At 39.2% G+C, this 27,837-nt stretch overlaps 1 protein-coding gene across 1 annotated transcript; it reads right to left on the minus strand.

Moving 5' to 3' along the window:
* Positions 1-1,483: 1,483 nt before the first annotated feature.
* CCP110 (centriolar coiled-coil protein 110) lies at positions 1,484-27,668 on the minus strand. Its single transcript, XM_004750287.3, is given in 17 exon segments — positions 1,484-3,449; positions 5,717-5,802; positions 6,289-6,348; positions 7,239-7,301; positions 7,849-7,922; positions 9,364-9,480; positions 9,893-9,994; positions 10,358-10,474; positions 10,913-11,052; positions 11,590-11,767; positions 12,240-12,370; positions 14,872-15,235; positions 15,237-16,523; positions 19,017-19,145; positions 23,313-23,468; positions 25,440-25,585; positions 27,413-27,668. Coding segments are annotated over 15 exon segments (3,042 nt in total). The 5' UTR covers positions 23,454-23,468; positions 25,440-25,585; positions 27,413-27,668; the 3' UTR covers positions 1,484-3,396.
* Positions 27,669-27,837: the final 169 nt, after the last annotated feature.

Below are 27,837 nucleotides of genomic sequence, written 5' to 3' on the forward strand. Positions count from 1 at the left end.
CGGCGCTGTGCAGCCGCTTGACCGTCCCGTCCCAGCAAACCTGACCTCAGCGCCCCGGTTCGGGAGCCCCTGCAGGTGGCCGGCCTGAGGCGCCTGAGTGCCCCGGGCCGCAGCGGCTGCGGGTGACCGATCCGGCGCGGAGACGCGCTGCATCGCCGGGCGGCCTCTCGTCCCCGGCTTCGCCCGCTTGGGCTCGCTTGCGTCTCCCGACAGCGCGGGAACCACATTCCCGGGGGAAACAGCCGAAGACCGCACTCCCGGCCCTCCGACGGCACCGGGGAGTTCCGCGCGCCGGCTCTGGCGCGGTCACCCGCGACACGAGACTGACGCCGGCGCTCAGGGCTGGGGAGGCGGCTCCCCCGCAGCCGCGCCCCCTCAGACCCGCCCGGGGTCGCGGTACGACGTGAGCGCTTTGGTCTGCAGGGACAGCGGCTGTCGCCTGCGCGTGCTCACCGGCGCGGGCTCGCGCGGACCGCACTCCGGTTTGATTTGGTGTATTCAGCAAGTCTCCCTTCTGTTGTTTTGGGGGTTTTTTGTTTAGTTTAGTTTTTGGTTTTTTTAAGATTGGGTTGGGGGATTGTTTTTTATTTATTTATTTTTAAGATTTTTATGTATTTATTTGACAGAGAGAAACCACAAGTAGGCAGAGAGGCAGGCAGAGAGACAGGGAAGCAAGTAGGCTCCCTGAGGCTGAGCAGAGAGCCCGATGCGGGACTCGATCCCAGGACCCTGAGATCATGACCTGAGCCGAAGGCAGCGGCTTAACCCACTGAGCCACCCAGACGCCCCTATTTTTATTTTAATTCCACTTAACATACAGTGTGATATTAGTTTCAGACATACAACACAGTGATTCTTGTTTCTTTTCAATTATTTTTATAACCCATGCATGTGCCCGCTGTGGTCCTTCAGTGGTAAAGCAATCCACCTCCCATTTGCTGATTTTTGCATAACTGCTACTTTTCCTTGGGGGTTGGGGGTGGGGGGGGGCTTGTTTTCAGCTCCGTGTGAGTCCGTATGAGTTAGAGAGGCCCCCAGTCATATGCTCGTGCGCACCATTCCCGCAGATGAAACGAGCCACAGTGGAAGCGAGGCCCCAGGAACAGTGATGCGCGTTCGAGGCGCTCACCTTGGACCATGAGGCCGTGGTAGCAGCAAGACCTGGCCCTTGAAGCGTGCTAATTACAATCCGCAGCTTTGATGGGCGCTCCAAGCTCAGCATTCCCTCCCCTTGGCCCCCAGGAGGCTGCCAGCTCCCACTCACCTGAGAGAGCTCCAGCTCCCCTGAACTTCCCCTTCCTGAAAAGTCCCATTGGTGCAAAATCAAATGCTGGACAAAGCACTGGTATAGGTTACACATTAAATAGGACACACTTTTCATGGGACTTTTAATTATAAAAAAGATCATTACAGTATTAATGTTTTGCCCAGAGATTTTTCCATTATCTATCCCTCAGTGGTCCTTCTGCTGGTAAATAAAAATCAAACTAGATTTCTTTTAAGATGAAAAGTTTATTTTGCCTTTTGCCTAGAAGCAAAACTAGTGAAAATTAAAGTATAAAAATAAATACAATTTACATTAATGAACATTCCACTCAAAGTAAAAATAACAAAAATAATGTATATAAATAAAAAAAATCCATTAAAAGCACAAAACAATTTCTGGCACTTTTATGAGAAGAAGCTGTGAACATTAAAATAGGTGTAAAACACACATGCTTTTACCGTAAAAAAAACAAAAAACAAAAAACACTCCCATTTCTCAACCTTCATCTAAAGCTACTTTTAACTTTCTCCAAAACATACTATTTGTTTTAGCTAATTTGCATTATTGTGCACAAGACTTGTAGCATCTCTTTTCTTTCTGGAAAGACCCACAATGATATGAGTAAGGTGTATCCTGAGTTTTCAGAATGATAAAGCACAATTTATCATATTAAGATATTTTGATACACTTTGCCTACAAATAAAAAAATTGGTAACTCAGACATTTTTTACTGTCTTCTGATTTCCTGCCTCACTCATTTAATAAATGATACATATCTCAATAAAGAAAATCAAGTTTACACCCAGAGTAGATTATTATTGCCTATCTACAGCTGGATGTAACAGCTAAATTTTAAATAGGACAGAAAATTGGAGAAAACAATCTTTATCTCCACCTTCTTAAAAGGATATTAAGAATATATATAGTCTGCATTTTCAAAATACCAGTATTATTTAAAATTCAAGTTAGAAAGAGTAAGTGTACACAGTCCCAATTTTATGTGAGAAGCACAAAGCCCTTTTTGGAAATGGCATGATAAATTAACAGTGACATTCTCTTCCATAAAATCATGTTCCCTTGGTAACATTTTTTGGTTTCTATTTTAAATGAATACATTAGTGATGAAAACCTTATATATCAGTAATGCAGAATTTCAACTCGACAATATTACTATCCCACTGGAAAGTCTGAACTTATTGTATAGCCCTTTAGTGTCTCCTAAATCAGGCAAGCTAGAAAAAACAGACTATGAAGGAACGAAATGTGCAAAACACCAAGAAAACAGAAGTGCATGCAAGGTGACTCAACATTACAGAATGGACGCATGGATTCACTCCTAGGTGCTACTACCTTCAAGATTGTGCTATCTCCCTAATTTGTTACCCTCCACAGAAAGATTTTATGATTTAGGAGGAGTGTTTCCAAGAGTACTGGGGTAACCTACATTAAACCTAACATTTCTGCACAAGACAACTAGTGGTTAAGACGAATGTACACTGGTGACCAAAACGGTGGCCCCCAGCTCCTTCTGTGGTAAATTCTGGAGGGACCACAATCAGCAGGCAAGTGTCTTCTCCTATGAGATTATACTCTAAGTCCAAGAATATGAAGACTGAGAGATTAACCAGTGTTTAAGTTTTATAAAACCAAAGAAAAACATTCTTCTGCAGTAATTCTCCCTTGAATAGAACAGTATCTAATTTATCAAATTTAGCAATCAGTAAGAAGAGGTAAATGAAATTTGTGTTTCCAAACATATTTGTAATTTATCACACCTTTTTGACATTTTATAGAAATAAATCCAAATGTCCTTGAAATTTACAAAAAAACATTCTCAGCAGACATCTGGGTACAGAAAACAAACTTGTGTTTGTACCGGTTAAGCAGAGATGGTTGATTACTAAATACTACTGTGTCTTCACCCAAACCTAATCTTAAGAGGATACTGAGGGTGTAGAGAAGGAAACAGCCAGACTGATCAAGTTTGCAGATAACTGCTCAGCCCTTTGATGTCACTTTGCCTGTGTAAACAGTCCAGGGTTAACTAAAGAGTCCTGCGCAGGAAAAAATCATAAGCGTGTAGCCCCGCACCCACCCGCCCCTTGTTCATCCTAAAGAATGCTGTCTTCTTAAATTGTCGCAACATTTGGCCGCTTTCTTTGGATTTTTCCTGCATATACTCCTAAAAATAGAGCAAAACTATTATTATTTCTCAGTGTCAATTTTTCTAGAATTCCAATTAATTAATGTTCACTGTAAACCAGGCACCGAGCTAAGCGATATACATGATCATACTTAATCCTTACATAAATAATCCCAAGGTAGAAACTGTTACTACTATCTTAAGGATAATAAAATCAACAAATGGGAGAGTAGGTCACGTGCCTAAGAAGCAGCCAGAAGCAGACTCGGAGAACCCAGTTACACCTGATTTGTTGTTTTACTTAACAACCATTTCGCATTACTGCTTCTACTTTGCTTTAATTAGTGGCTTCTGAATGTCACTATAAACTCCTGAGTCAAGCACAAGACATCAAATGAGCAAATGTTTTAAAACATGAGATCAGAGATTGCAATTTAGTTTATAAGAACTATAAACAACTTTAACTGCTTTGCAGCAAACTATAAGCCTTTGCATCCTACTTCGGTCTAAGAGTATGAAAGTCTATCATCACAACAAAAATGAGCTTTCTATCAATTGCTAAATAAAGGGTTTATTCTCCATGCACATCAAAATAAAGCATGAAGTTTAAGTTTGTCTCAAACATAATCCAGGTCATTAAAAATCTAAGCAAGAAAGAATGATCTTTCCCAACTGCCACTATGGCTCTCTATGTTGAAATTCAGTTAGAATATTAGTCAGGCATATCCCAAATTTCCAATTTATGTAAAATGATAAAATCCTAGTCTTTTTCATTTGTATAAATAAGGCACTCATTTACAAATAAATCTTTAGAAAAAAACAGGAAATTTTGTACTTGTTTAGATATATAATAATTATATGTGGTAAGTTCATTTGTATTAATAATTATGAAGCAGTACAATTAAACCACACTAGTTCTAGATACTGAACTTCAGTACGTTACTAACAGCAATGACCTCCTATTCATCCTCCATACTGTTGAGCGTTACTTGTTCTTTTTCTTACAGATTCACGAGGGACAAACAGTGGAGATGGAATGCATGAGACAAGAATGTGGATCGTCATCACCATGGCAAGTGGAGAATATCACACAAAACAATACTAATTCCTCAGTGAATCACCAACCAGCCAGGATTTGTCACAATATATAAGTCTAATATGGGAAAAAAATGCCAAGGTCTTAAAATTCCATAGAACTTCACAAGCAACACATCTGGTGTTTGGTCTGAGTTCTTCCAGAAACCTTTCAAACCAGCTGATTCCGAACACCTCTGGAATAAGCAGGATCTTCAGCTACACAGTCTCCTTTAAAACAACCCCACTGACTGTCACTCACAGCATCTTCCAAAAGATGACCTTTTATATTATACTCTACATATGCAACATAATGAATTAAATTCACCATATAAGTGCAAAAAGTCAGCAATCACTTCAAAGTTATGATCAGTACATCTCATTCCCTCTTCAAACTTTTGTGAACAAATAGCAGTAACACGAGAAAATTTATGTTGTTCATTCCCTCCTAATGTGGAGGAAATCACTTAGTAATAAAAGCTCTGAAATATGCCTAATCGCATATTAATGGAAGATTAGAATTGATTAGAGATTTAATCTTCATTTTCTAGCGATTAATTTAGGTTTCTTCTAAATGTTTAGAAAGCAGTGCAGTTAAAGCAAAGCACTTTGAAAGTATTTTTTAATGGATCACATAATTTCTGGTGAGCTTATCAATGTGTCTTAACAAAGATACCCACAAAATATTAAAACAGTAGCTTAACAGCTTTGCATTAGCTTAATACTGAATTTGTCTTCTTGCCACCATAAACAATTTAAAATCCATAAAACAACAAAAACAAAACTTACCCCCCCCCACCTGGCATATTCACATGTGATCTTGTGGCCAGAGGGAGAAATTTTTCATGGCTTTACGTGCAGATAGAAATATTCCCGGGTGATACACTTCCCCAAAGCTGAACAAACACGTAGATTTAGGCATCGGTTATTACACTTTACTAATGTATAGAAAAGTTTTCTGAATTAAGCATGTGTAATTCTATAAATTTTTCAGATTAAAAAAATGTAGAGCGTTTCATTACAGAAATCAAGATTGGAACCACAGGTTTACTACGATCTCCTGACTGCCACAGCATACTAACACAGACGATCACTTGCAGGAATGATGGTGAATATGCCCAAATTATGGTGGCAAGGAAAGACAAGGTATTGCCCTAGGGTGGCCTGCATCACGGGGCAGCTCGTGCACGTCCTTCTGCTGAACGGGCTTCGGGAACTCATTTGCTACACACCTGAAACAGGCGCTCTGTTAGGCACTCTGCTCTGTGAAGACTTCTGTCTATTTTGCACAACCCCCTTCACTGATGTCTTAGGGGTTCTAATTGAATATAAAAAAATTAATAAGTCACTTGCATTAAGGTCTAAATGTTCAACATTCAGAGAAAGCAACCACAGTGCATCAACGGTTCAAAGTACAAATAAGCTCGAAAAGGACGAAAGTCTCACGCATGCGCACAGCAAGGAAGCGACCCTGCTTCAGCAGGGACTAGACGGCTTTGCTGGAGAATCATTTTGGTGATGCTGAGCTTACTATATGGATGCTTACAACTCTTAATGAGTAAAATGGTATGAAATGAAAAGTAAAAACATGCCAACGTAAGATGATAATTAAAATGTAATACACAACAGTACACCCAAGGGTTATCTTTGAACACAAAACTTTAAAAGATCTTCATAATGCTATGAACAAATCACATTTGTAAAATAGTTACCCTTTGAGTAAACAGCGCTAAATTATGTTTCCCGCTCAAAGCTAATTTTGATTTGGATGTTTTAAAATACCCTGCGGTGGTGGCTTTCTTACCCTTGTCTACTGAGGAGCCTGTGAACGGGTGCATTCTGTCCTTGGTTTGGCTGAAGGACTCTGCTGACAAAGTAAAAAGTTAATTCAAAAGAGAAGGACATAAATTCATTCCCTTCCCGCTTTTTCTTTTAACAGATGAAAGATGATTAACGGCGAGAGGGAAGTCATCTATGCAGATAGACCAATATAATAATACCACACAGCAAATCAAGCTGATTGAAGCATATTAATAGGGTACTTATATTTTGCTCACTTGAGAGCCCAAATCTTAGGTTTTTGTCAGGATGTCCAATGTATGTGTTTAACTCTTGTGTTTTTAGGTAATTTATTTATATACTTTACAAAAAACCGACTTTTCCTTTCAAACATCCAACTGGCATCACTCTTGTAAAAGTAGAAATAAGATCAGAAATATTAAGCTAGCTTTCTAAGGTTTTTATTTATTTTTTTAAACATTTCATTTATTTATTTGAGATAGCAAGAGAGACAGAGAGCACAAGTGGCCTGGGGGCGGGGCAGGCAGAGGGAGAGGGAGAAGCAGGCTCCCCACTGAGCAGGGAGTCCCACATGGGGCTCAATCCCAGGACCCAGGATCATGACCTGAGCCTAAGGTAGACACTTAACTGACTGAGCCACCCAGAAGCCACTAAGGTTTTTTAGTAAGTAACCTAAGTCAGTCCTGGGCTATGAGCTGAGCTTGGGACATAGGGTGCTGAAATTTCTACCTGAGATGGCATATCCTAAAGAAAGGTCCAGAAACACCTGGTCTGACATGTAACCAGGTACATGACCCAGTGTTAATATGGATCTCGGCGCCTCCTCACTCCTCTAGCCAGAAGAGACTGTCCTACTGATCTAAAGTTAGAACTAAATGAACAGAAAGTAAGCTTGGGATTTATAATTTTTTTTAAATAAATAGTTTCTCACAGAGACGAAGTGATTTTTCTCACCTTGTTTCGGAAGGATTCTGCTTAACCAGAAATTTCTTATTTGGCATTCCCATTTCAGCAGCTCTAATACAACATAAAAATAAGGACACACAAACATTGTATTTAGAAAAGGAGAGAAAACACTTCTGGATGTGATGCAGGATGACAGAAACAAATCATTTACAGGTTGCTGTACTACTCAACTGTACTCAGCGCACTAGAGATTACTTTCTAGAAAAAAGCAGCTTACTAAGACAGTTACCAATCCTGGTTCTTGGCATTAGGTTTTCCTCCCATGAAGTCTTTTGCATATTAGACAAAGAATATATTCAAAAGATGTAGAATTAATACTGAATATGAAATTTAACTAATTTTAAGGCTGAGTGGCTATGATGACACAAGTAAACACTTAGTCTCCTTCAGTAATTGATACATTTAACCTAAAGATGAAATCAGATTTTACCACCTGAATAATAAAACTTAATATTAAAAAAAAAGGGATTTCTATCAACTGAGCTGTAGAAAAGTGAACTTTTATCTAATTTGAATACACAAATAGACCAACAGATGACTAAAATTAATTGCTTTGCTAGTAACTGAATTAAGGTGACATGAAACAAAGAAAACTTACTTCATGTACTTCCTCCTATCGAGAGACTTCTGTGTTGCAGCCGACAGGGCCACTCGTGGACTTTTCACTTTGTCCTTGAAAAAACAAACCAAAAAGCTTGAGTGGTACCAGTAATACCACTAAAATAATACAGGGATGATCTCAGACTGCATGGAAAAGCTTCTCTTACTAGTATTTGAAACTTTAACTTAATCTGTCTTTAGTACTAAAACAGTCCAACTTCTTATATAATTATAATTATTTTTCTCAATAAGATAATATAAATTTAGCTTCTTTTTCTTTTATCGACCCATTTAAAATCACTGATTCAAACCACACACCTCCAACACTGACAGATTTCAAAAAACTCTGGTTTCCAAAAAGACAAAATCCACCTGATAGCTCAAAGGAAATTCAATCAGGAGCCATGATAGTTTTTTAGAAGTCATCCAAACAACGGTGAACCGCTTCAACTCCAAAATCTAATCACAAAACAATACCCAATTCTTTTAAATCTGTCTTTAGAGTTAAGTGTTGCTGGTAATCCTGGGAACCCGGTCTATGCTTAAAATTGTAGGGAACATGCTAAAGTCAAAATAGAGAATGAGATTTGGTATCAATTACCCCCAACCCAGAAACCCAATGTGAAGTAAGAAGAAATAAATCTATTGGTCTCCACTCCTCGTTCCTGCTGATATTTGATCTTTGACCCCTGTTCCTAAGAGAGAGCTCCTAACACCCTAGGAAGCTGAGCTGGTGATGGTAGGAGCATCTTCTCCTCTAATATTTGGTCTTGATCTCAGTTCCTGACAGAGAGCTCATAAATCCCTTGGAATTTTCTGGGTGATAGAAGCATCTTTTGTTCCAATAAGCCCCTTTAGAAGGGGCTCCCAGGTAAAGGCCAGTCATCAGAAAGACCAAACAGGAGTAGAAGCTTATCCCCTTGTCCAGAGACAAGAGAGGGGCTAGAGATTGAGTTAATCACTGATCATGCCTACATGATAAATCCTCCACAGCAATACCTAAAGGATGGGGTTCAGAGAGCTTCCATGAGCACATCCATGTGCCGGGAAGATGGCACACTCCAACTCCACGAAGGGACAGAAGCTCCTGCCCTCAGGACCCTTCCAGTCCCTGTTCTATGTGTCTCTTCATCTGTATCCTCACTTGTGTCCTTATACAGTAAACCAGACAATCCCCTAACTACTGTGAGCCATTCAAGAAAATTATCAAACCTAAAGGCAGGGTTATGGGAATCCTGTTTTATAGCTGGTCAGTCAGAAGTACAAGTGACGCCTGAGACTTTGGATGGGAGGAAGTCTTAACTGCCTCCTTGTCTTGTAGTATCTCACTCTTAACTCCAACTCCAACTACCAGAACTGAAGTGAATTGTAGGACCCCCCCACTGGTGTGGGAGAAGTGATTGGCGTGGGGAAAAACATACATCTGGTATCAGAAGTACCAGAAGTTCTCTGAGTGTAGAAGAAATAGTTTTTCTTTTCCACTCTTCATTCATTAAAAACTCACGTAACATACCATTTGCCTGAGCATCTTCTCTTTGCGAACTTCTCGATCGTGATGGAGAATAGACATTCTTTCAGCGGCATCCATTACAAAGAATATGTCATGAACACCATAGAGGGCGGCTCGCAACTAGGTTCAAAAGAAGAAAACATTGTCCCCATTCAAAAAGAGGAGGTTAGAGTTTAGTAATATTCTGTGCTCTTACACTTTTAAGGGAAAAGGGCTAAAAAGTTTGTTCTTTTTTTTTTTTTTTTAAGATTTTATTTATTTGACAGAGAGATAGAGAGCGCCCGAGAGCACAATCGGAGAGAATGGCAGAGGGAGAGGGAGAAGCAGGCTCCTCACCGAGCGGGGAGCCTGATGTGGGGCTGGATCCCAGAATCCTGGAACCATGACCCGGCCTGAAAGCAGACGCCCAACTGACTGAGCCACCCAGGTGCCTCCAAAGGGTTAAAGTTTTAATTAAAACCTCTTTTCAGTGGTTAAATGAGGGGAGAGATAGAAATTTCCATCTAAAAGCCTTCAGGACACGTGCATTTACCTGAGCTAACACTCTTTCCTGAAGAGAAGCATCTTGTGCCGAAACAACTCCTCTCTTCAATGGCGCTTCTGACTGAAAACTCCTTATGAATTCCATAGTGTCCTGGAAGACGAAATAATCCTTCAAAAACCACTTTTCTAGAAAGATTCATGATCACTGGAATTTCCTTCTGATTTTTTTCTCAGCCAATTCAAAATCACTGAGAACATAAAACTATTACTTCCCAGAAGTCAAATAGCACTCCCTTTGAGGTGAGACATATAGAAACTACTTCATTTACGCACTTTAAAAAGTCATTTAAATGAGTTTAATCAGATTTCTATAATCGCCTACATTGCAGTGACTAAGAAATGTTTGATCTGCCTAAGTTCTGTACTAATGAGTCACCTCTAGCTAGTGACTAGCCATCGCTGGACTGAGAAACTGAGCCAGAAGTGAAACAGAAACAACAGACCAACTCCTTACTTTTACAGTTTGGCGAAGTTGTTTCAGCTTATCTGTCTGCATAAGCCTTCGAGTAAGAAATCCTTTTGCCACTGCAGTTATCTTATTAAATTTTGTTTGTAATTCCGGACTGAAAACCTAGAAGAAATCAAACAGACACCATGAGTTAAGAATCTGAGCCTTATAATCCTTAGTCTATTACAATGAGCTGAATTCTACACATGTATGCTCTGTGTGCGGTCATCTCCGAGAAGTGCCAAGCTATTTGATGTAGGGCACAAACATCTGTCCTCATCTGTACAACCTAAGATAATGTAGCTCATTTTTTAAAAAAGATTTTATTAATTTATTTGACAGAGATCACAAGTAGGCAGAGAGGCAGAGAGAGAGAGATGGGGAAGCAGGCTCCCAGACGAGCAGAGAGCCCAACATGGGGCTTCGATCCCAGGACTCTGGGATCACAGTGTGAGCCGAAGACAGAGGCTTTAACCCACTGAGCCACCCAGGCGCCCCGATAATGTAACTCTATAAAAATGATAGCTAGATAGACACACAAATATCATTAAGTTCGCCCACCTGAGACCATTTAGGTTTGGCCCTTCCAAAAGGCCTTGTTACTGAGAGCTTGGTCAAGCCACTAGTTGATGAGCCCCAGAGGTAGAAGGGTGCTTCGTTTGTAGAAGCAAAGCTGTGCTGCAGGGCAGAACTTGTGAAACCTAGAGAAATACATGTACAGAGTTATACCTGACGTCATATAATCAGAATATGCAGAACATCCAAAAAAACACTTGTGACTCGCTAAGAATAACAACTGCCTCTGAAACTAGTCCACGTGCGGATGTGAAATATTTATGGGCTTTACGCTTCTGCACCAGATGGATCTTTTCCACACAAACAGCGTCTCAGGATAATTGTAGATGTGGAGATAAGCTCTTGCTGGGTCTGAAGAATTAGATGTAATTCAAGAGCACTGCGGAGACGGCAAACTGTGTTTTCAGTTGAAGCCCATCTCCTGCTGCATGAATTAACAAAGCCTGGGCTCTGAGTCAAATATCCTGACAGTTTCCTGGCTCAGGTGGCTTTTCTCATGAACACCTGCTCACCAGTCTTTGATCTGCTCTCACTTCATTTTTCACTACTTACTGGGCAGCTGGCAAATGGGATTACTTGAAGGATGGAGCTAGAGTTTGAAAGTAAAATATCTTACTATAGGATAATTTCTTCCAACGGAAGAGAATTTTGAAAATATTTACCAGAGCTATTTGAGTTTGAAGGACGGAGCGAGTCCACCTGAGACAGCATCGTTTCCAGCAAACCAGACTCATTTATTTTTCTCCATTCTAAGTCCGCCGCGTTGTTGCTGCCCGATTCAGACGCTTCAGCTGCAATCACCTTCTTCTCTTTTAACATTTTCTCCTGTTCTTCTATTTCCTGTAGGTTAGCAGTGTATTATATAACGTGCTACATCTTCTGTTGAATTATGTACCAAAATACCATCACTTTAGGCTTAGCTAAAAGTAACGGGTAATTATCAGCAAATGATTAATTTCAAGTTTTCCTACCTCCAATGAAATCTTCAAACAAGTATCCTTGTTCTTACAATACATTCTTGCAGAATGCATAGTTCAGCATCAATATATAAAATCTTTGAAAAATACTAAACGTTTTGAATCAAGGATTCGATAAAGTATCCTTTTGATGAATTATGCATTTATTTTTCGATAAGGAGTTCAATATTAAACCTCACACTTTGGCAATATCCATGTATCAAAATCAATCACCTCCAGAGATTAAGATATACAGGGGAAGAAACTACAAGTACCCTTTAGGTGACCAAAATTCATTATTACCCCCAGTGAAATTCCACTTACCAGTCCCATATCCCTACGTTTTAATTCCTCACCTTCTGCAATCTTTCCTGTTCCCTTTCCTGCTCAGCTATGAGTAGCGATAACTGCTGGGCATGCTGTTCTTCTAGCCTCTTCCGCATTTCTTCAAAAGCTAACATCTTGCTTTTTAATATCTCCTCGCCTTCTGAAAAGAAACACATCCCCTCAAATTTAGAAAATTTACTAATATCTGACCGAAGATACATTCCTGGGTCCGATGTAACACAATCAAGGTAGAGCCAGGTCCCCACTCGGAGCCACATTCTCTTCTGCCACGCCCTGCATTTCGTGCTACCGATGGAGGCTGCTTGTCGCCACCACCCCCACTCACTCAACAGATCCCACCATGATCTGAACCGGTGGAGCCAAGACTATCTGCTCAGTCAAGAATCTCCTTACTCAGGGCACCTGAGTGGCTCAGTTGGTTAGGTGACTGACTTCGGCTCGGGTCATGATCCCAGGGTTGTGGAATCGAGCCCTGCATCGAGCTACCAGCTTTGCAGGGGAGCCTGCTTCTCCCTCTCCTTTTGCCTGCCGCCCCCACTGATTGTACTCTCATTTTAAATAAATAAAATCTTAAAAAACAAAAAAAAGATTCTCCTCACTCAAATCAACTCTCCTTACTCAAATTAACTTCAAGATGCGATTCACATCTGCATCTGCATCTCAACTCTCTTCTGACTCTGGTCCTTCTCCAAGATCTCCGGTATTGTAGTTTCTAGTTTTGTTTAGTTTTGGTTTTTTAAATAAATGTTGCTTTGATAATGTAAGGCTCCTCAGCTTCAGTTTCCAAATAACACTGGATATTAAAATTTTAGATATTTAAATTGCAAACTAAAAAATTCATTCAACCATTGTGACTATGCAACTTACTGAACAGAAAGAGTTAAGACACTCTCAGATGTCGAAATTCCAAGTATTACACTGATGCAGTACCTATTCATGGATGCATCACAATTCAACTGAATTCAAAGAATCAGTTTATATACAGTCAATGATTTTCACTGAAGATAAGTATATTATATTATCTATCTGTTGGAGCGCCTGGGTGGCTCAGTGGGTTAAAGCCTCTGCCTTCGGCTCAGGTCATGCATGATCCCAGGGTCCTGGGATCAAGCCCCGCATCAGGCTCTCTGCTCAGCAGGGAGCCTGCTTCCCCTGCCCCTCTCTCTACCTGCCTCTCTGCCTACTTGTGATCTCTATCAAATAAAATCTTTAAAAAAAAATCATATTATCTCTCTGCTATGGTATTCCCATCATTTGTTCCTAAATACATTTTATTCAGCTACAACAATTTGCATTTGTGTGCAATTTCCCACAGGCAAAGGGGAGCTGAAAAGCAGTAGAAATACAACTTTCAGGGGTGGCTCAGTGGGTTGGGCCTCTGCCTTCGGCTCAGGTCATAATCTCAGGGTCCTGGGATCGAGCCCCACATCAGGCTCTCTGCTTGGCTGGGAGCCCGCTGCCCCCCCTTCTCTCTGCCTGCCTCTCTGCCTACTTGTGATCTCTCTCTCTCTCTGTCAAATAAATAAATAAAATCTTTCCAAAAAAATACAGCTTTCAGCAAAAAAGGTCAAAGCTCCTCAGCTCAACCACTCAACCAACAGCGAGAGTCCACTCAGCTTTCAGCTCCATCTTAAGAATGTCATAACCGAGCGCTGCCCAGGGGCTCCTCTGAGAGCAAGCAAGCTGGCTGCCTCCATGATTGGCCTCACCTCCCTCACACTGGCCGTGATCCTCTCAAAAGCTCTGCCAGGTCTGACCCTTAGTTAGCTGTGTGGGCCTCTGGTATTCAGACACGGCCACCAGTTACACTGCCCTATCCATCTGGATAGGTCCCCAGGGACCCACTGATGTTTTTATTAGAGTTCTTATAAAGTTACACAGATTTTCAACCATCTGTCCCAACCCTATTTTTCCATAAACCCTGTTATTTTTAGTGTGCGATTTTACAGAATGTGAAGGTTTTTTTCAGGAAGGTATAGATCGCACTGGAGCTGAAATGTTTATGTCCAAGAACTTCACTGACTTGACTCATTTCTTCCATATCGGTAATGAAGAATTATGAACCGCAACAACAAAGGAGTTAAGACATGTTTTAACAAGTTGCTGTTAATATGACATTAGATATGAAAGAAATTTGAAATAATTTTTCATCAATAAAGATGTCATTCTTAAAACACTACTCAGAGCCTTATTTACGATTTTTCTCTAATAAGCTGATGTCAAAGGGTTCACTGAAAGACCAACTACATGAAGATCTGATTACAAATGAAACAGCAGACTGATGGAAATATTAGAAACCACTGGCCATCTAAAAGGAAGATCTCGTATTAATACACTAGATTAAGACTATGAGCAATGTATCATCCAAGAACTTTTTCCTCCAGTCACTAACAATTTTCTCTGTGATACAAAGTGAACTGTGAAAGATTCATATTTGAAACAAGAGAAGGCTTTAAGAAAGCCTATCCAATGGCAATAAACAATAGCTAATTATAGGTTCTCCAGTAAGAGAAATGAAATGAAAAACCCTGATATACAGATGAGGACAATTATTATTGTTTTTCAAAATGTCAATTAAAAGTATTCGATAAAGGTGCCATCTGCTTGGCAGGTATCAAACACACTTCAAAGTTTCCTTACCTTTGAAACTACTTTCTAACATTTTATTCTTGTTCATATAGACAGATCCCTTGGGGTATCTTTTTTCTGGCAAATGCTGCCTTTCCTGTTCAGCTATTCCTGTCGCTAAGACATAAGGGCAGTTTTCTTTTTGCAAACTATCAATATCTAAATCAAGTCTCCGTTTAACTTTCTCAAAACTGTTATCCAAAAACAGTTCATTGCCACAGGCCACTGTAGGGGTGTCCATCTGCTGTCTGGCATTCTGGTTTTGCATCAATAAAGGAGATGGGTTTTTTACATCGTAAGACTTATTCAGTTCCATTTGTAAATTACAGGTGTTTTTCTCCAGCACACTGGCTGACTTGAGGGCACTCACGCTTCCCAAAGTTTTGACTCACTATACACTGACTGGTGGCATATGGCTCATGCAATCTTGGCATTGTAGGAGACGTACTGTCCATCTTGGGTGGTCCTCTCCCATCGGACGTTAACTGACCTTCCACGACGGCAAGTCCAGGACTGACCTTGTTTCCTAACTGATTTCCTGAAGACTGGCATACCTGATTTGATTTACCTACAACCACTTCCTGTATGGCTTCAGATGTATTTTTGGTGACATAAACTTTGCTTGGACAAACTCCTACTAAATCAACTGGTAACTTTGGCACAGTTTCAGGTATGTTTGTTTTTTCATCAGTATCTTGAACAACTAAGTCTACTGTCTGCTCTTTTCCTTTAGGACTTAACTCACAGGCATTTATCGGGTTATTTATAAGGATATGACATGCTGATGATGGCCTCGAATGCCTTCGATGCATTTTAGGACTCAGGCTTGGCTCTGGACTAGGTAATTTGGCATATGAACCAGTAAGACTTTTGATAATGTTATTCTCGGGAACAAAAGTGGGAATGACTTTAAAATCAGATTCGGGGTCTAAAACAGTGCGATGGCCAGTTCGTACAGGTATGTCCACTTTAGAAAAGCTACCGAACACGGACTCATTCGTGCTGCTTGCTTGAGTGGAAGCACCTTGGAGAAGAACATTTGATTTATTAAGGCTTGGTTTGTCCGGAATCACTGAAGCACAGAGTCTGGCAGGCCACTGCGCCTTCTCCTTCCCACAGTCGGTCACTTTCACAGCTTCGTTTTCCTTATCTGAGTGACTCTCGTGGACACTCCTCTTCGCACTAGTTCTCAGACTGCGTCTAGATTGCTCTCTTTCTATATACTCCTTTGACTTTTTCATCAGGTTCTGAAGACTCATTATGTAGGGATCTGGAGTAACTTCCTCCAAAAGTGTTGGGTCCAGTTCTTCACTGGATGGGAAGAGACCATCGGACAGAAGAGTTTCCTGAGGGGTTGCTGAGGGGATCTTTTGCGGAGCTTCCTTTTCCACGGGGGTAACAACATCTGAACTATCACAGTGCTTCAGAGAATTAAATTCTGAGTCCCTAGCTGAATCTGTCCCATTAGCTTTAAATTGGTCCTCATGATTCAATGGCAAAATTCCAGTTGTCTTTTCAAGCTTTCCTAAAGTAGAGTGTTCAGTAGGGCTTGGCAAGATATTTGGAAATGTGGAAGGGACATTCAAGTTTCTGACTTCTGAATCAGAATAAACTGTTTCAGTCTCCCATGGATCAAAATCACTGGGATTAGGTGCTTTTCTAACCTGGAAAAGAAAATTTAAAAATTATTATTTCCTCACTGCAAAGAAAGGCCTTCGATTTCATTATTTTCTAAAATTGAAATAGAAAATTCAAATATTCTAATATTTGAAAACACAGACAAAAACTAAGACAACCTTTTTCTATTGTATCGTGTATCACATGGGGCTCAAATTACTACTAAAAATATCTATTGATTAAAAAATCAAATAAAATAAAAAATAAATCAGTAAAATAATAAATCAAATAAAGTAAAAAAAAAAATATATATATATATATATATATATATATATAAAATATATAAAAAAATAAAAACATCTATTGGCCATCCTGGCCTATTTATTAAAAGAGTAAAAGAAAAAAAGGAAATTATCTAATCTGATACAAATATACACACATGTGAATGGGTACATACACACATCTATATGTACATATCCATGCACAACTTAATCTTGGAATAGATGGATCTTAACTTTCTCCTGTATTATATATTATTAAAGTCACCAACTGGGTCCTCCCATGAAAACTAAGAATACCAATGTATGAGATAAATAGCAAGTAATTAAATTTCTTACTTGAATAACTCTAAAAGCTAACTTCTCTAGGATATTAAGCAAAAATAATTCAGTAACAAGACTCCTGCCTTCCACATGCTTACACCAGATTTGAACTAAAATCCTTCTATATGATGAGGTAAATTTGTATTAAATGATAGCTCAACCATGTAGCTGAAGTTACTTAGAAATAAGAAGATTTTCACCTTAAAATCTAATTCACCAAAGCAAATTTCTATTTGATTAACTAACATTTTAAACAGCAACCCATTAATGAGTTTTAGAACAAGCAAAATAAATAAAAATTTTATAAATTAAGACGAGAACAACTAACACACAAGAGATACAACAGAAAAAATAAAATTACATTTCTATCTAAATAATTTGACGTTGCAAAAGAATAAAAAGTGAACTGGAAGGCTTTTAAAGATTATACAAGCATATATTAAACTGACAGAAATTATCATATTGCCATATCAATACAGACTCCAGAATCTTGAATATTAAGATTTTTAGGTTGTTATGTATGTGTTTTTTTTTTTCCTAGATCATAGGGCACTCCTGTTATACCTTACAAATCCCAAGACATATAATGGTTTCCAGGTAGTATGCAATAAACAGCACAACAAAATATACTTAGTCACAACCTCAGCCCCAAAATAAAACAAAAGGGAAACACATTCACAAAATCCATAAACATGTTCATAGGCTTAAGAAAAATAAACTGTTTCCTTAAAATACTTCACATTTCACATTTATATATACAGCAGCTACAGCTATGTTTTTTGTGTACTACTAAAATGAGCCTTTGGTTAGAGAATATAAATAACAACAAAAATGTATCAAAGAATGATAGGTTTTATAGGTAAAAGAGACTGGAGACATCTATTTGTACGATATAAAATATCTCTATCTGCATAATTAATTCATTACTCTCTAGTTTAACAACATACATGCTCTATTAAATGTTGGAAACTTTAAGACTCAACAATCTCATTAATAATATATTTGATATAATCCCTCACTGGACCAACAATGACATGCTGTTTTTGTTTCAATAATATGAAACACCTAGTAAATTAAAAACTTACCCCTATTATTGTGCTACATATTATATTTTTTAAAGTTAAAATGGACAGCCATTGTAATGTGCAAATTAAACTCCACTACCCACAGACAAATGAAGGTAGCAGTTAGTGGGAAACAGCCTAAGGTTCATTGTACGAGTGTCATCTAGGATCAATTATACAAACTACGAACCCCTAAGATTATGAAAAAATGTTAAGATGTAACCAGCAAAACAGCTGTATATGGAAGAAATTATTTGTTTAATGTACTTCATGTTTTTTTTTTTTTAGTATGAAATAATCCAGACCTTAAAACGAATTGTTTACAAATTTAAATTCGCTAAATAAAAATAATTGCAAAAGGCATGAATGTACTGTTTAAATGGTTTCAGATTAGATCTAAGATGCATTAGACAAGTCTACTTATATAATCTAAATTACATTTGTGTACTTAAGAGAATTTCATCAAAAAAAAATGGGGGGCAGTTATTTACTTTAGCAGAGAATGAGAATAAGGTCATTGACTCAATAGTCTGAATAGTTCAGAGGTAAACTACAATGGTCAATTCCATCATTTTGTCACTGAGAATTCCATGTTTTTAGAGTCATAAGACACAGACAATAAGCAATTATATTCAGGGAAGGGCTCCATTGTCTAAGTACCCTCTGATTCAAGTACTGGGTGCATTACTAACAAGGAACTGAATGCTCTTCGGAGTAACTGCAATGGAATATCACAAACCACAAAGATTCTCAAACATAACAGTGAAATATATTGGTAACTAACTAGAAAGTGCAAATGCATTTCTGAAAAATTATTATTAATGTGTACCTCATGATTTCTTAATTATAACTTTAAAAAGCCTACATTACACACCTGAACATTTTCAAGAATCTCTTGGACCCGAGTCAATAGAGCTTTCTTCCTAATAGCATGCTTTCTGGTTTCTACATCAAGTGCTTTCTGCTTTTCTTGTTGCATTTCCTTTCTTTTCTCAATGTTAAGCTGCAAAACATCAGAAATATGTAATTATTTCTCATAAATATAAAAACATCTTAAAATCAGGAAGCCTTGAATCACAATGATTAAAATGTACAACATGTAAAACTACAGGGGGAGAAATCTAACGGTGGGTGGGGGCAATGAATGGGATGGGGCATGGGAGATCTTTCTGTGGGTCTGAAAATATTCTGTATGGCTATGAGTTACACAAGTGTATGCCATATATTGAAACTCCTGGAACTTTAGAACTTAAGCTCTGTGCATTCTACTGCATGTAAATTATTCTCAACTGAATAAAAAGTTAAAAGAAAGGAAAAAACCTGTTCACTTTTCAAATGCTCTAAAATGAGAGGTAAAATAAGCCCTTCTGGCCACTGCTGAGCTTTTCATTTGGCAGTATCTTACCCCACAGGATCAGGTTCTTCAATTTCTAATCTTCTAATCAGTGTACATTTTATCTCTTTGCTATTTCAAGAAAATGTCTAAAGGCTTAATGACAAAAGAAACAGATAATGTTTTATTTGCCTACAAAATCAGAACACATTTGGTCTTGATTCATTGTACCTTCTAGAAAAAATAAAATTCACCTAAAAAATTGAAGTTTCTAAGCATTACATCTTTTTAATGAATTTAAATCTTAATTATTAAGTTCTAAGAAGCTTAGTCACTGCATGAAGGAGTCAAGACTTATTTTATTTTTTTTAAAGATTTTATTTATTTATTTGACAGACAGAGATCACAAGTAGGCAGAGAGGCAGGCAGAGAGAGGGGAAGAAGCAGGCTCCCTGCTGAGCAGAGAGCCCGATGCGGGACCCAATCCCAGGACCCTGAGATCATGACCTGAGCCGAGGGCAGATGCTTAACCACTGAGCCACCCAGGTGCCCCAAGACTTATTTTAGAATAATGCAAATGGAAAACATATCATAAAAAATTATTCCAAAGTTATGCTATTCACCTATCACATACAACATAAAATCATGGATTAAGGTCCATAAGCATCAGATTTTGCTGATAAATACGTAACTGATGGAGTCACAGACCCTAAACAACAAGGCTCAGATATTTTGGTCCATATTAAACTAATCAAGCAATATGTTATCAACTGGCTGATAAAAATGTTTTAAACAAATTGTTTTTAAAGTTTTTATTTACTTATTTGTCAGAGAGAGAGAGAAAGCACACACACAAGCAGGCGGGGGGGGGGGGAGCAGGCAGAGGGAGAAGCAGGCTCTTCACGACTTGAGCCAAAGGCAGACACTTAACCACCGGAGCCACCCAGGCATCCCTGTTATAAAATTATTATTTGCATGGTACCAAAGAATCATTCCACAATTTACTTGCTAATCAAAAAGGGGAAAATGTATACTTTCAAGAGTTATCTGGCAGTCACCACCTATAAAAGCGAGTGTTCAAACTAAACATCGCTAACAGAGGGACAACTAGATTATGTAACTTCTAATTTAATATGGAGCACAGGGCATCAGCTCTAAAGAATTCTTGCCAAAAATGTTTAACCGGACTCTGACCCAACTTTTGTTTATTTTTTCCTAATCAAACCTTTAGACTTAATTTCCAGTTTATAGGAACTACAGGGACTAGAGGACAAGTAAAATATCACCATGGAAAAATAATTAGACAAACCCAAAATAAGGCATTCTATTAAGATAACTGGTCTGGTCTCCAAAAATTCACTATCGTTACAAAAACAACAACAACAACAACAACAACAACAAAAAAGGGTGATGCCTGGCTTGCTGAGTCACTCTCAGGGTTGTAAGTTCAAGCCCCATGCTGGGTATAGAAATTGCTTAAGAATAAAATCTTTTAAAAATATGTATATATTTTTTAAAGATTTTATTTATTTGACAGACAGACATCACAAGTAGGCAGAGAGGCAGGCAGGGGTTGGGGGGAAGCAGGCTCCCTCCTAAGCAGATAGCCCAATGCGGGGCTCGATCCCAGGACCCTGGGTTCATGACCTAAGCCGAAGGCAGAGGCTTAACCCACTGAGCCACCCAGGCGCCCCCAAAAATATTATTTTTAAAGGTAGAGGAGCTGTTCTAGATCAAAATAGATTTTTAAAAATATAACACGCTAATGCTATTTGTGAACTCTGACTGGACCCAGACTAGGAAAAAAAAAGTTATAAGTAGACATTTTGCACACAAACACAGAAATCTAAATATGAACCGATATTAGATACTATTAAAATTATTATTAATTTTCTTAAAGTGTGATAATGGTATTGGGGTTTTATGTAGGAGGATATCCTCATTTTTAGAATACATATATTTTTTTTTTTTTTTTAAGGGATAAGTTTTATTTATCTGCAATTTTGACAAATGATCTCAAGTAGGCAAGAGGCAGGCACAGAAAAAAGGAAGTAGGCTCCCACTGAGCACACAGCCCATGTGGGGCTAAATCCCAGGAACCTGAGATCATGACCTAAAGCCGAGAGGACAAAAATGCTTTAAACTGAGCCACCCAGGCGCCCCTAGAATCATATATTAAAATATTTAAGGGATAAGTGTTATGTATCTGCAATTTTCAAATGGCTCAGCAATAAAACAAAAAAAGTATGTAGGTACACACACACACACACGCACATAAATTCATGAACACGATAAAGCAAAGATGACAAAAATGTTAAAAATTGTGGACTCTAAATGGTATATATATGGATGGCTGCTGTGCCACCCTTTCTATTTTTATGTTTGAAAATTTCATTACAAAGTGTTGGCAAAAGATACTGATCTTTTAACTCCCATTATAGAAATTTTTTTAACTCTGTTACTTTCAATTATATTAATTTCCTGATTTGAAATAAAGTCACACACATTTTAAAAACATCCAATCAATATGAAAGAGTTTATAATGGAAAGAGTGCTTTCCTTCCCATCCTGTATTCCTTTATCCTTTCTCAGAGAAAGAATATTGTTATATAAAAATCCAAATAGTTAACTTATATATATATATTACAACCATATATAAGTACCTCCTATGACCCAAGTAGTGTTGTAAGCATTGTACGTATATTAGAGCATTTAATCTTCAAAACAACCCTGTGAAGTAGCTACTATTTTTAATCCTCATTTAACAAATAAAGGAAATGGACCTGCAAGTTTGCACAGCAGCTAAGATGCAGAGTAATGACTTTTTTTTTTTAAGATTTTATTTATCTGAGGGACGCCTAGGTAGCTCAGTTGGTTAAGCTGCTACCTTCAGCTCGGCTCAGGTCATGATCCCAGGGTTCTGGGATCGAGTCCAACATCTTCTCTCTCTGCCTCTGCCTGCCACCCTGCCTGCTTGTGCTCTTTCTCTCTCTCTCTCTGACAAATAAATAAATAAAATCTTTAAAAAAATAAAATAAAATTATTATTTATTTGAAAGAGAGATAGCGAGAGAAAGTATGAACAGGGTAGGCAGAGGAAGAAGCAGGCTCCCTGCTGAGCAAGGAGCCCAATGTGGGGCTCGATCCCAGGACCCTGAGATCATGACCTGAGTCAAAGGCAAACCCTCAATTGACTGAGCCACCCAGACGCCCCAGAGTAATGATTTAAACCAAGACCAGAAGGCTCTAGAGCCAGGCTTTTAACCACTATTCTACCCTGCTCCTGAGAGCATAATGTGTGCAGTGATTTACAATAGAATGTGGAGAACCTTCCGTGCCTGCACTCATTTTAATCGCATGAATAAGATTCTATAAAATGGACCACAGTCTGTTAAACTAGTCTACTACTGTTAGACATTTAAGTTGTTTGCTAATCTTTTGCTATTTTAAACATTGCTACTCTATAACCTGTACGCACTTCTTCTGGCACAGACAAGTGAAAGTCTAAGATATTCCCCAAAATGGATCTGCTAAGTCAAAGTTACATATACTTTTAGATTCTGATAAACATTACCAAAAGGGTCCCCACAAAATAAATTCAAGTGCTTTTCTCAGCAAAAATGCAGTATAAGCACCCTTCCTTACAACCTAAGGAACACTAGGATCTTGGCCTATCAAGTAGATTAAAAAAAAAAAATGCAAACTCATTTGTTTTTCTTTAATTCTAAATTAAGAGCCATATTTTTCAATCTTTATAAGCTTTTCTTTTGTTTTTCTGTAAATTATCTTAGTGATTCACTATAGAAAAATGATTATTTCAAAATCAAAGAATATTTACCAGTGGAGAAAGCACAGCCACTCCATGGAAGCGAATAAGTGAGATGCTTTCAGACTGGACAGGCAGAAAGCTCTCTGTGGATAGTGATGCCTCTTGGATTCTGGCAAGACTATTCTCACAGAACTTCTCATACTCCTCCATCTTCCCACAATTACACTGTAAGAGAAAAAAATGTCTTTTTTAACGTGCTGAAAAGAACATATCTTAATTATTTGGCAAATTTTATTTAGCACAGAAATATGTCTAGAATGCACAGCTTCTAAAATTTGCCTTCCCAGAGGTTTGTGGGTTTTTTTTATACTGATGAGCAGCTAATTCCTAAGTATAGGTAAGCACCTTAAGACCCTACCCAGTTAAGCCTTGTTTCATATAGTAAATATGTCTGAACACAAGTAAGTATATAAACCAATCTTTAAAAATGACTTGTCTAAAAAAGTACTAAGAACTCGCCAGTGAAAAATTCTTAATGGAAAAAAGTTCTGTACCACTTCACTAACTTTAGATTATAAAAGAGAATACTGTATTTTCCTTATCAGGACTTACCTACATAGCAAAAACTAAATCATACAAAGGTGGAAATGCTTTTGTAGCCAAAAAGGGTATTTTTTGGAGACAAAAAGGCTATTTACATAAAAGAGGGTATTTACTTTAAAAATTCTTTTGTTATCATGAAGTTCAAAGTCTATTACTTTCACATCTCAAAAATATACTTTGACTTCCTGGTCACTGGGCAAATCAGTCAGAGGTGGAAAATCTGCTGGTTCTCATAATAATTCTATTTCATTGCTGAAAACTGGAACCACCACCAAACTACTTAAAACCATCAGCCCAGTAATTTCACGATTTCTGGAAAACTGTGACAGTGGCTATAAAAATTCAAGGTAATCAGGAAGGATTAGCTAGCAAGTTTGCTCATTTAGCTAGTGTTAAATATTTAATTGCCTGTTTCCACAGCATTAAGTCTGGCTTTGCTTCCTTTAAACAAACAAGGGAAAGTAAAAAGAGAGACATCATCAGACTCATCAACAGCAAGGTTATAAACTGTGAAAACAGAAAAACTAATACAATAATGTTCCTGTAAGTGTTCATTTTAAAACAATTAATTAACAAAGAAGGGGGGGCAGAAAAATTCAACTGATGATGTGAAACACGCAGAGATGAAACAAGATGGAGTATGATACTGTCTTAAGCCTCAAGGCACTTCAAAATTCCGCGAAGGTGTCAGGGATAAATTATAACACAATTAGAAATGAAGAAAAAGCTTCTTCTGATTTGATTATGAAAAAAAATCAGATATATTTTGACCAACTGGTAGTCTTATCAACAAAACTTCCTACCATCCCATCAATTCTAATTATTTCTGTATTTGACTTATGCAAAGTGTGAGTTTAATTTCAAAGAAATGGATCTTTAGAGTATAAATGAGATTGTTTTGCAAACATATTCATAAAACAAGCCAAAAAAACCAACCACCACACCTTTCTGCATGACAACCATAGCAAGGCCTCATTTTTAAGTCTGGATTTCAAACCCTATTACGCTGTCTTAAGAACCAGAATATGCTGAAGCTAAAATGTAACAGAAATTCAAATGATCCCATTTCTACTAAAATACTCAAAAATATTTCTTAACACAACCCCTGCAGCCAGCATAACAGGAACGTAGACACAATGAAAGAAATATACTTTCTGTGGGTACACAAGCAAAGCATGAAATTCTATTTTAAAGGTCTGGGAAATGTAAGGAATAAATAAAAGACTCTTAGGGCAAATTTTATTTTTTTTCCAACAACATCATATAGATATGCCTCATTGCTTTGGAAAGTTAAATTCATATCTCTTCAAAAGACCCATATGTCATGCATATTGCAGATGTACAGTAATAGACTATCACAGCATAACTATAGCATATGATAGTGCATTAAATACGCAAATACAAGTGCTAATATGGCTGATTACAGAAATCACCAAATGATCCTAGAGCATGACTGAACTTTTCCTATCCTTCAGTCTCAACTTGGATGCCCCCCTCCTCAAACCATCCCTGACGATTCCATCTACATTAACCCTACATCAGTCACTATCACATCACATTGCCCTGCTGCTTCCCAATTTTCATGGCACTTACCACTATCTGAAATTATCTTGTTTATTTCCTTGGGTTTTGTCTGTCTTCCTCCACCAAAACGTAAGCTCCATAAGCACAGGTACCTTTTCAGTCTTGCTCACCACTGAATCCCCATTACACAGAACAGCGTCAGCACACAGTAGGCACTTGATAAAAGTATTGAATAAATGAATTAGGGTAATTAGCTCAATCAATAAACCAGGAGAAACCAGGAGGAAAAAAGAGAGCGGACTATACAACAAAGAAGCTAGAAAGGAAGAATGGAATTTAGAGAATGGTCATTTCATGGATGACCCTATTCTCTGAAGAAAATGGTACCTCTAAACTGCAAAGGCAATCATTTTTTTTAAATGAGCATCAATCAGGCACCTGTGTGGCTCAGCCAGTTAGGCACTGGATTCTTGATTTTGGCTCAGGTCGTGATCTCAGGGTTATGAGATCCAGCACCTCCCTGGGCTCTGCACTGGGCATGGAACCTGCTTGGGGTTCCCTCTCTCTCCCTCACCCACAGCTCTTTCCCCTTCCTCTCTCTGTCTCTCTCTCCCCCTATTAAAAAAAAAAAAAATGAGCATCGTATCCTATATGATTAAGCAAAGGGGCACTTTGTTTCTCAAACCACAATTATCTGTCAACAGTTTTTTTTTTAAAGGAGCCTTGACAAAATACCACTCCAACCACAAATCTACTGACCCGTACTTTACCGTCAGGCATTACTGGTCCACTTGAACCAATAATTTGCCAGCTGCATCAAGTTCAGACATGCCTTGTCTTCTCCATTTATACCATGACCCTTCTCCAAACGAGCCTCTTTGCAAATCCCATAGATTCATCCTTCTGCTAGCTACTCCTCACCAGTGTTCTACCAGAAATGTCACTAAAGGGAATGGTAAAAGTAACATATAACTGATCTTGCCTTGATTTCAAATCCTAGCTGATTGTTTACCCCTCAGTGCTCCCAAAGACGTAATCTCCTTGTATACACAATAAAGGGAATGGTTCCTTATTCAGGCACATACTAGCTGTGTGTTCTGGGCAATTTACTTACCATCTCCATGCCTCAATTTCCTCATACGTAATGCAGGGATAATCAGAGTATCTGTCTCAAGAACTCAATGAGCTAATACATGTATGGCAATTAGCATAATGCAGGACATGCAGAAAGCATCAACATACGAGGACTGCCTTTATTATTAAGAGGATGATGATTATTATGATTTTTATCACAAGATTATGGATTCCTGAAGGGCAGTGACAGTGGTTGGTTCCTGGCAGAATTCACATGTAATTTTAAAACAGGCAAAAGGGGTCATCTTCCTCATTTCGTTGTTTCCAGAGCCCTCCCCATCAATCTCTAGGCGCATTTCACTTGCCTAAATTGGGGGTAGGGAACTGGGATTACGACAAGATAGAAGCAGAGTGGGAATCACCTAGCAGCATCTGAGAATTTGCTTTATTAGCCTCAAGCTTATTCCCCTGAGGCTCCAAAGCAGAATAAACAGCACTCCTAGCTAGGGCCTTTGGTTGTGGTAACCGGCTTTCAGAATGGCCAGAGCACACCCTGAGGATGACTCCCTCGGCAGCATCTTGGGAGAAGAAAAACGGTCCAGTTTTATCAACAGGAGGTGATTCTCCGGCTCTGCCCCGAGGTTATTTGCCAGGGACCCTCTGCCCTGACTCCAGCGCCCCACGCCCACCTCCCCCAGCTCCTCTGCTAAGGTTCCATCCCGAGGGCCCACCAGGCAGCGTCAGCATCCGAGCATCACCTCCGCGCGGAGTGTCGCTGGTCCCCGGGCACCCGTCACCTCCTACCCGGCGCCCTTCTCTGGGCTCGAAGACCGGCATCCCAGCCCCAGCGTTCGGGTTCCCTACAGAGCTCACACCCTCAGCTCCCAGGGCGCCAATTCCGCCTCCCCCCGTGGCCTCGCAGGAGGAACCCACGGAGGATGTACCTAGCCCCCGCCTTAGGCACACACCTGATCTCCCACGGCCCGGTCAGGCTTTTTCTCCTTCGCCACGGGCCTTGTCAGGAAGCAAACAACTCAATTTGTACTGACAGAGAGCAGCTCGGTCCGCCGCCTCCTTCTCCTTCTCCTCCCCGCCATATTACGGGTCTCAGGCGGCAACGCGGGATCCTGGCAACCGCCACCGCCGCCGCCACCTCCCGGACTCCACCTTCTTGGGCGGCACTTCCGGTGGTTGCTTCCCGGGCCGTTGGAACGGTTGGGCCTCCAAAAACTACAATACCCGAGGTGCATTGCGCGGCCGGGTACACGCCCTGGCTGGGTACCGGCGCCCTGGCGTTTAATACATGCGGGAAGCGCGATGCACGCTGGAAAACGTAGTCTTCACTGCAAACTAGAGTCTCGAAAATTATGTGGGAACGCTGTTCAGGTCTGAA

This window comes from Mustela putorius, unplaced genomic scaffold, assembly GCF_011764305.1.
Source record: "Mustela putorius furo isolate JIRA1106 unplaced genomic scaffold, ASM1176430v1.1 tig00004007_pilon_pilon_pilon, whole genome shotgun sequence".
Classification (NCBI taxonomy): Eukaryota; Metazoa; Chordata; class Mammalia; order Carnivora; family Mustelidae; genus Mustela; species Mustela putorius.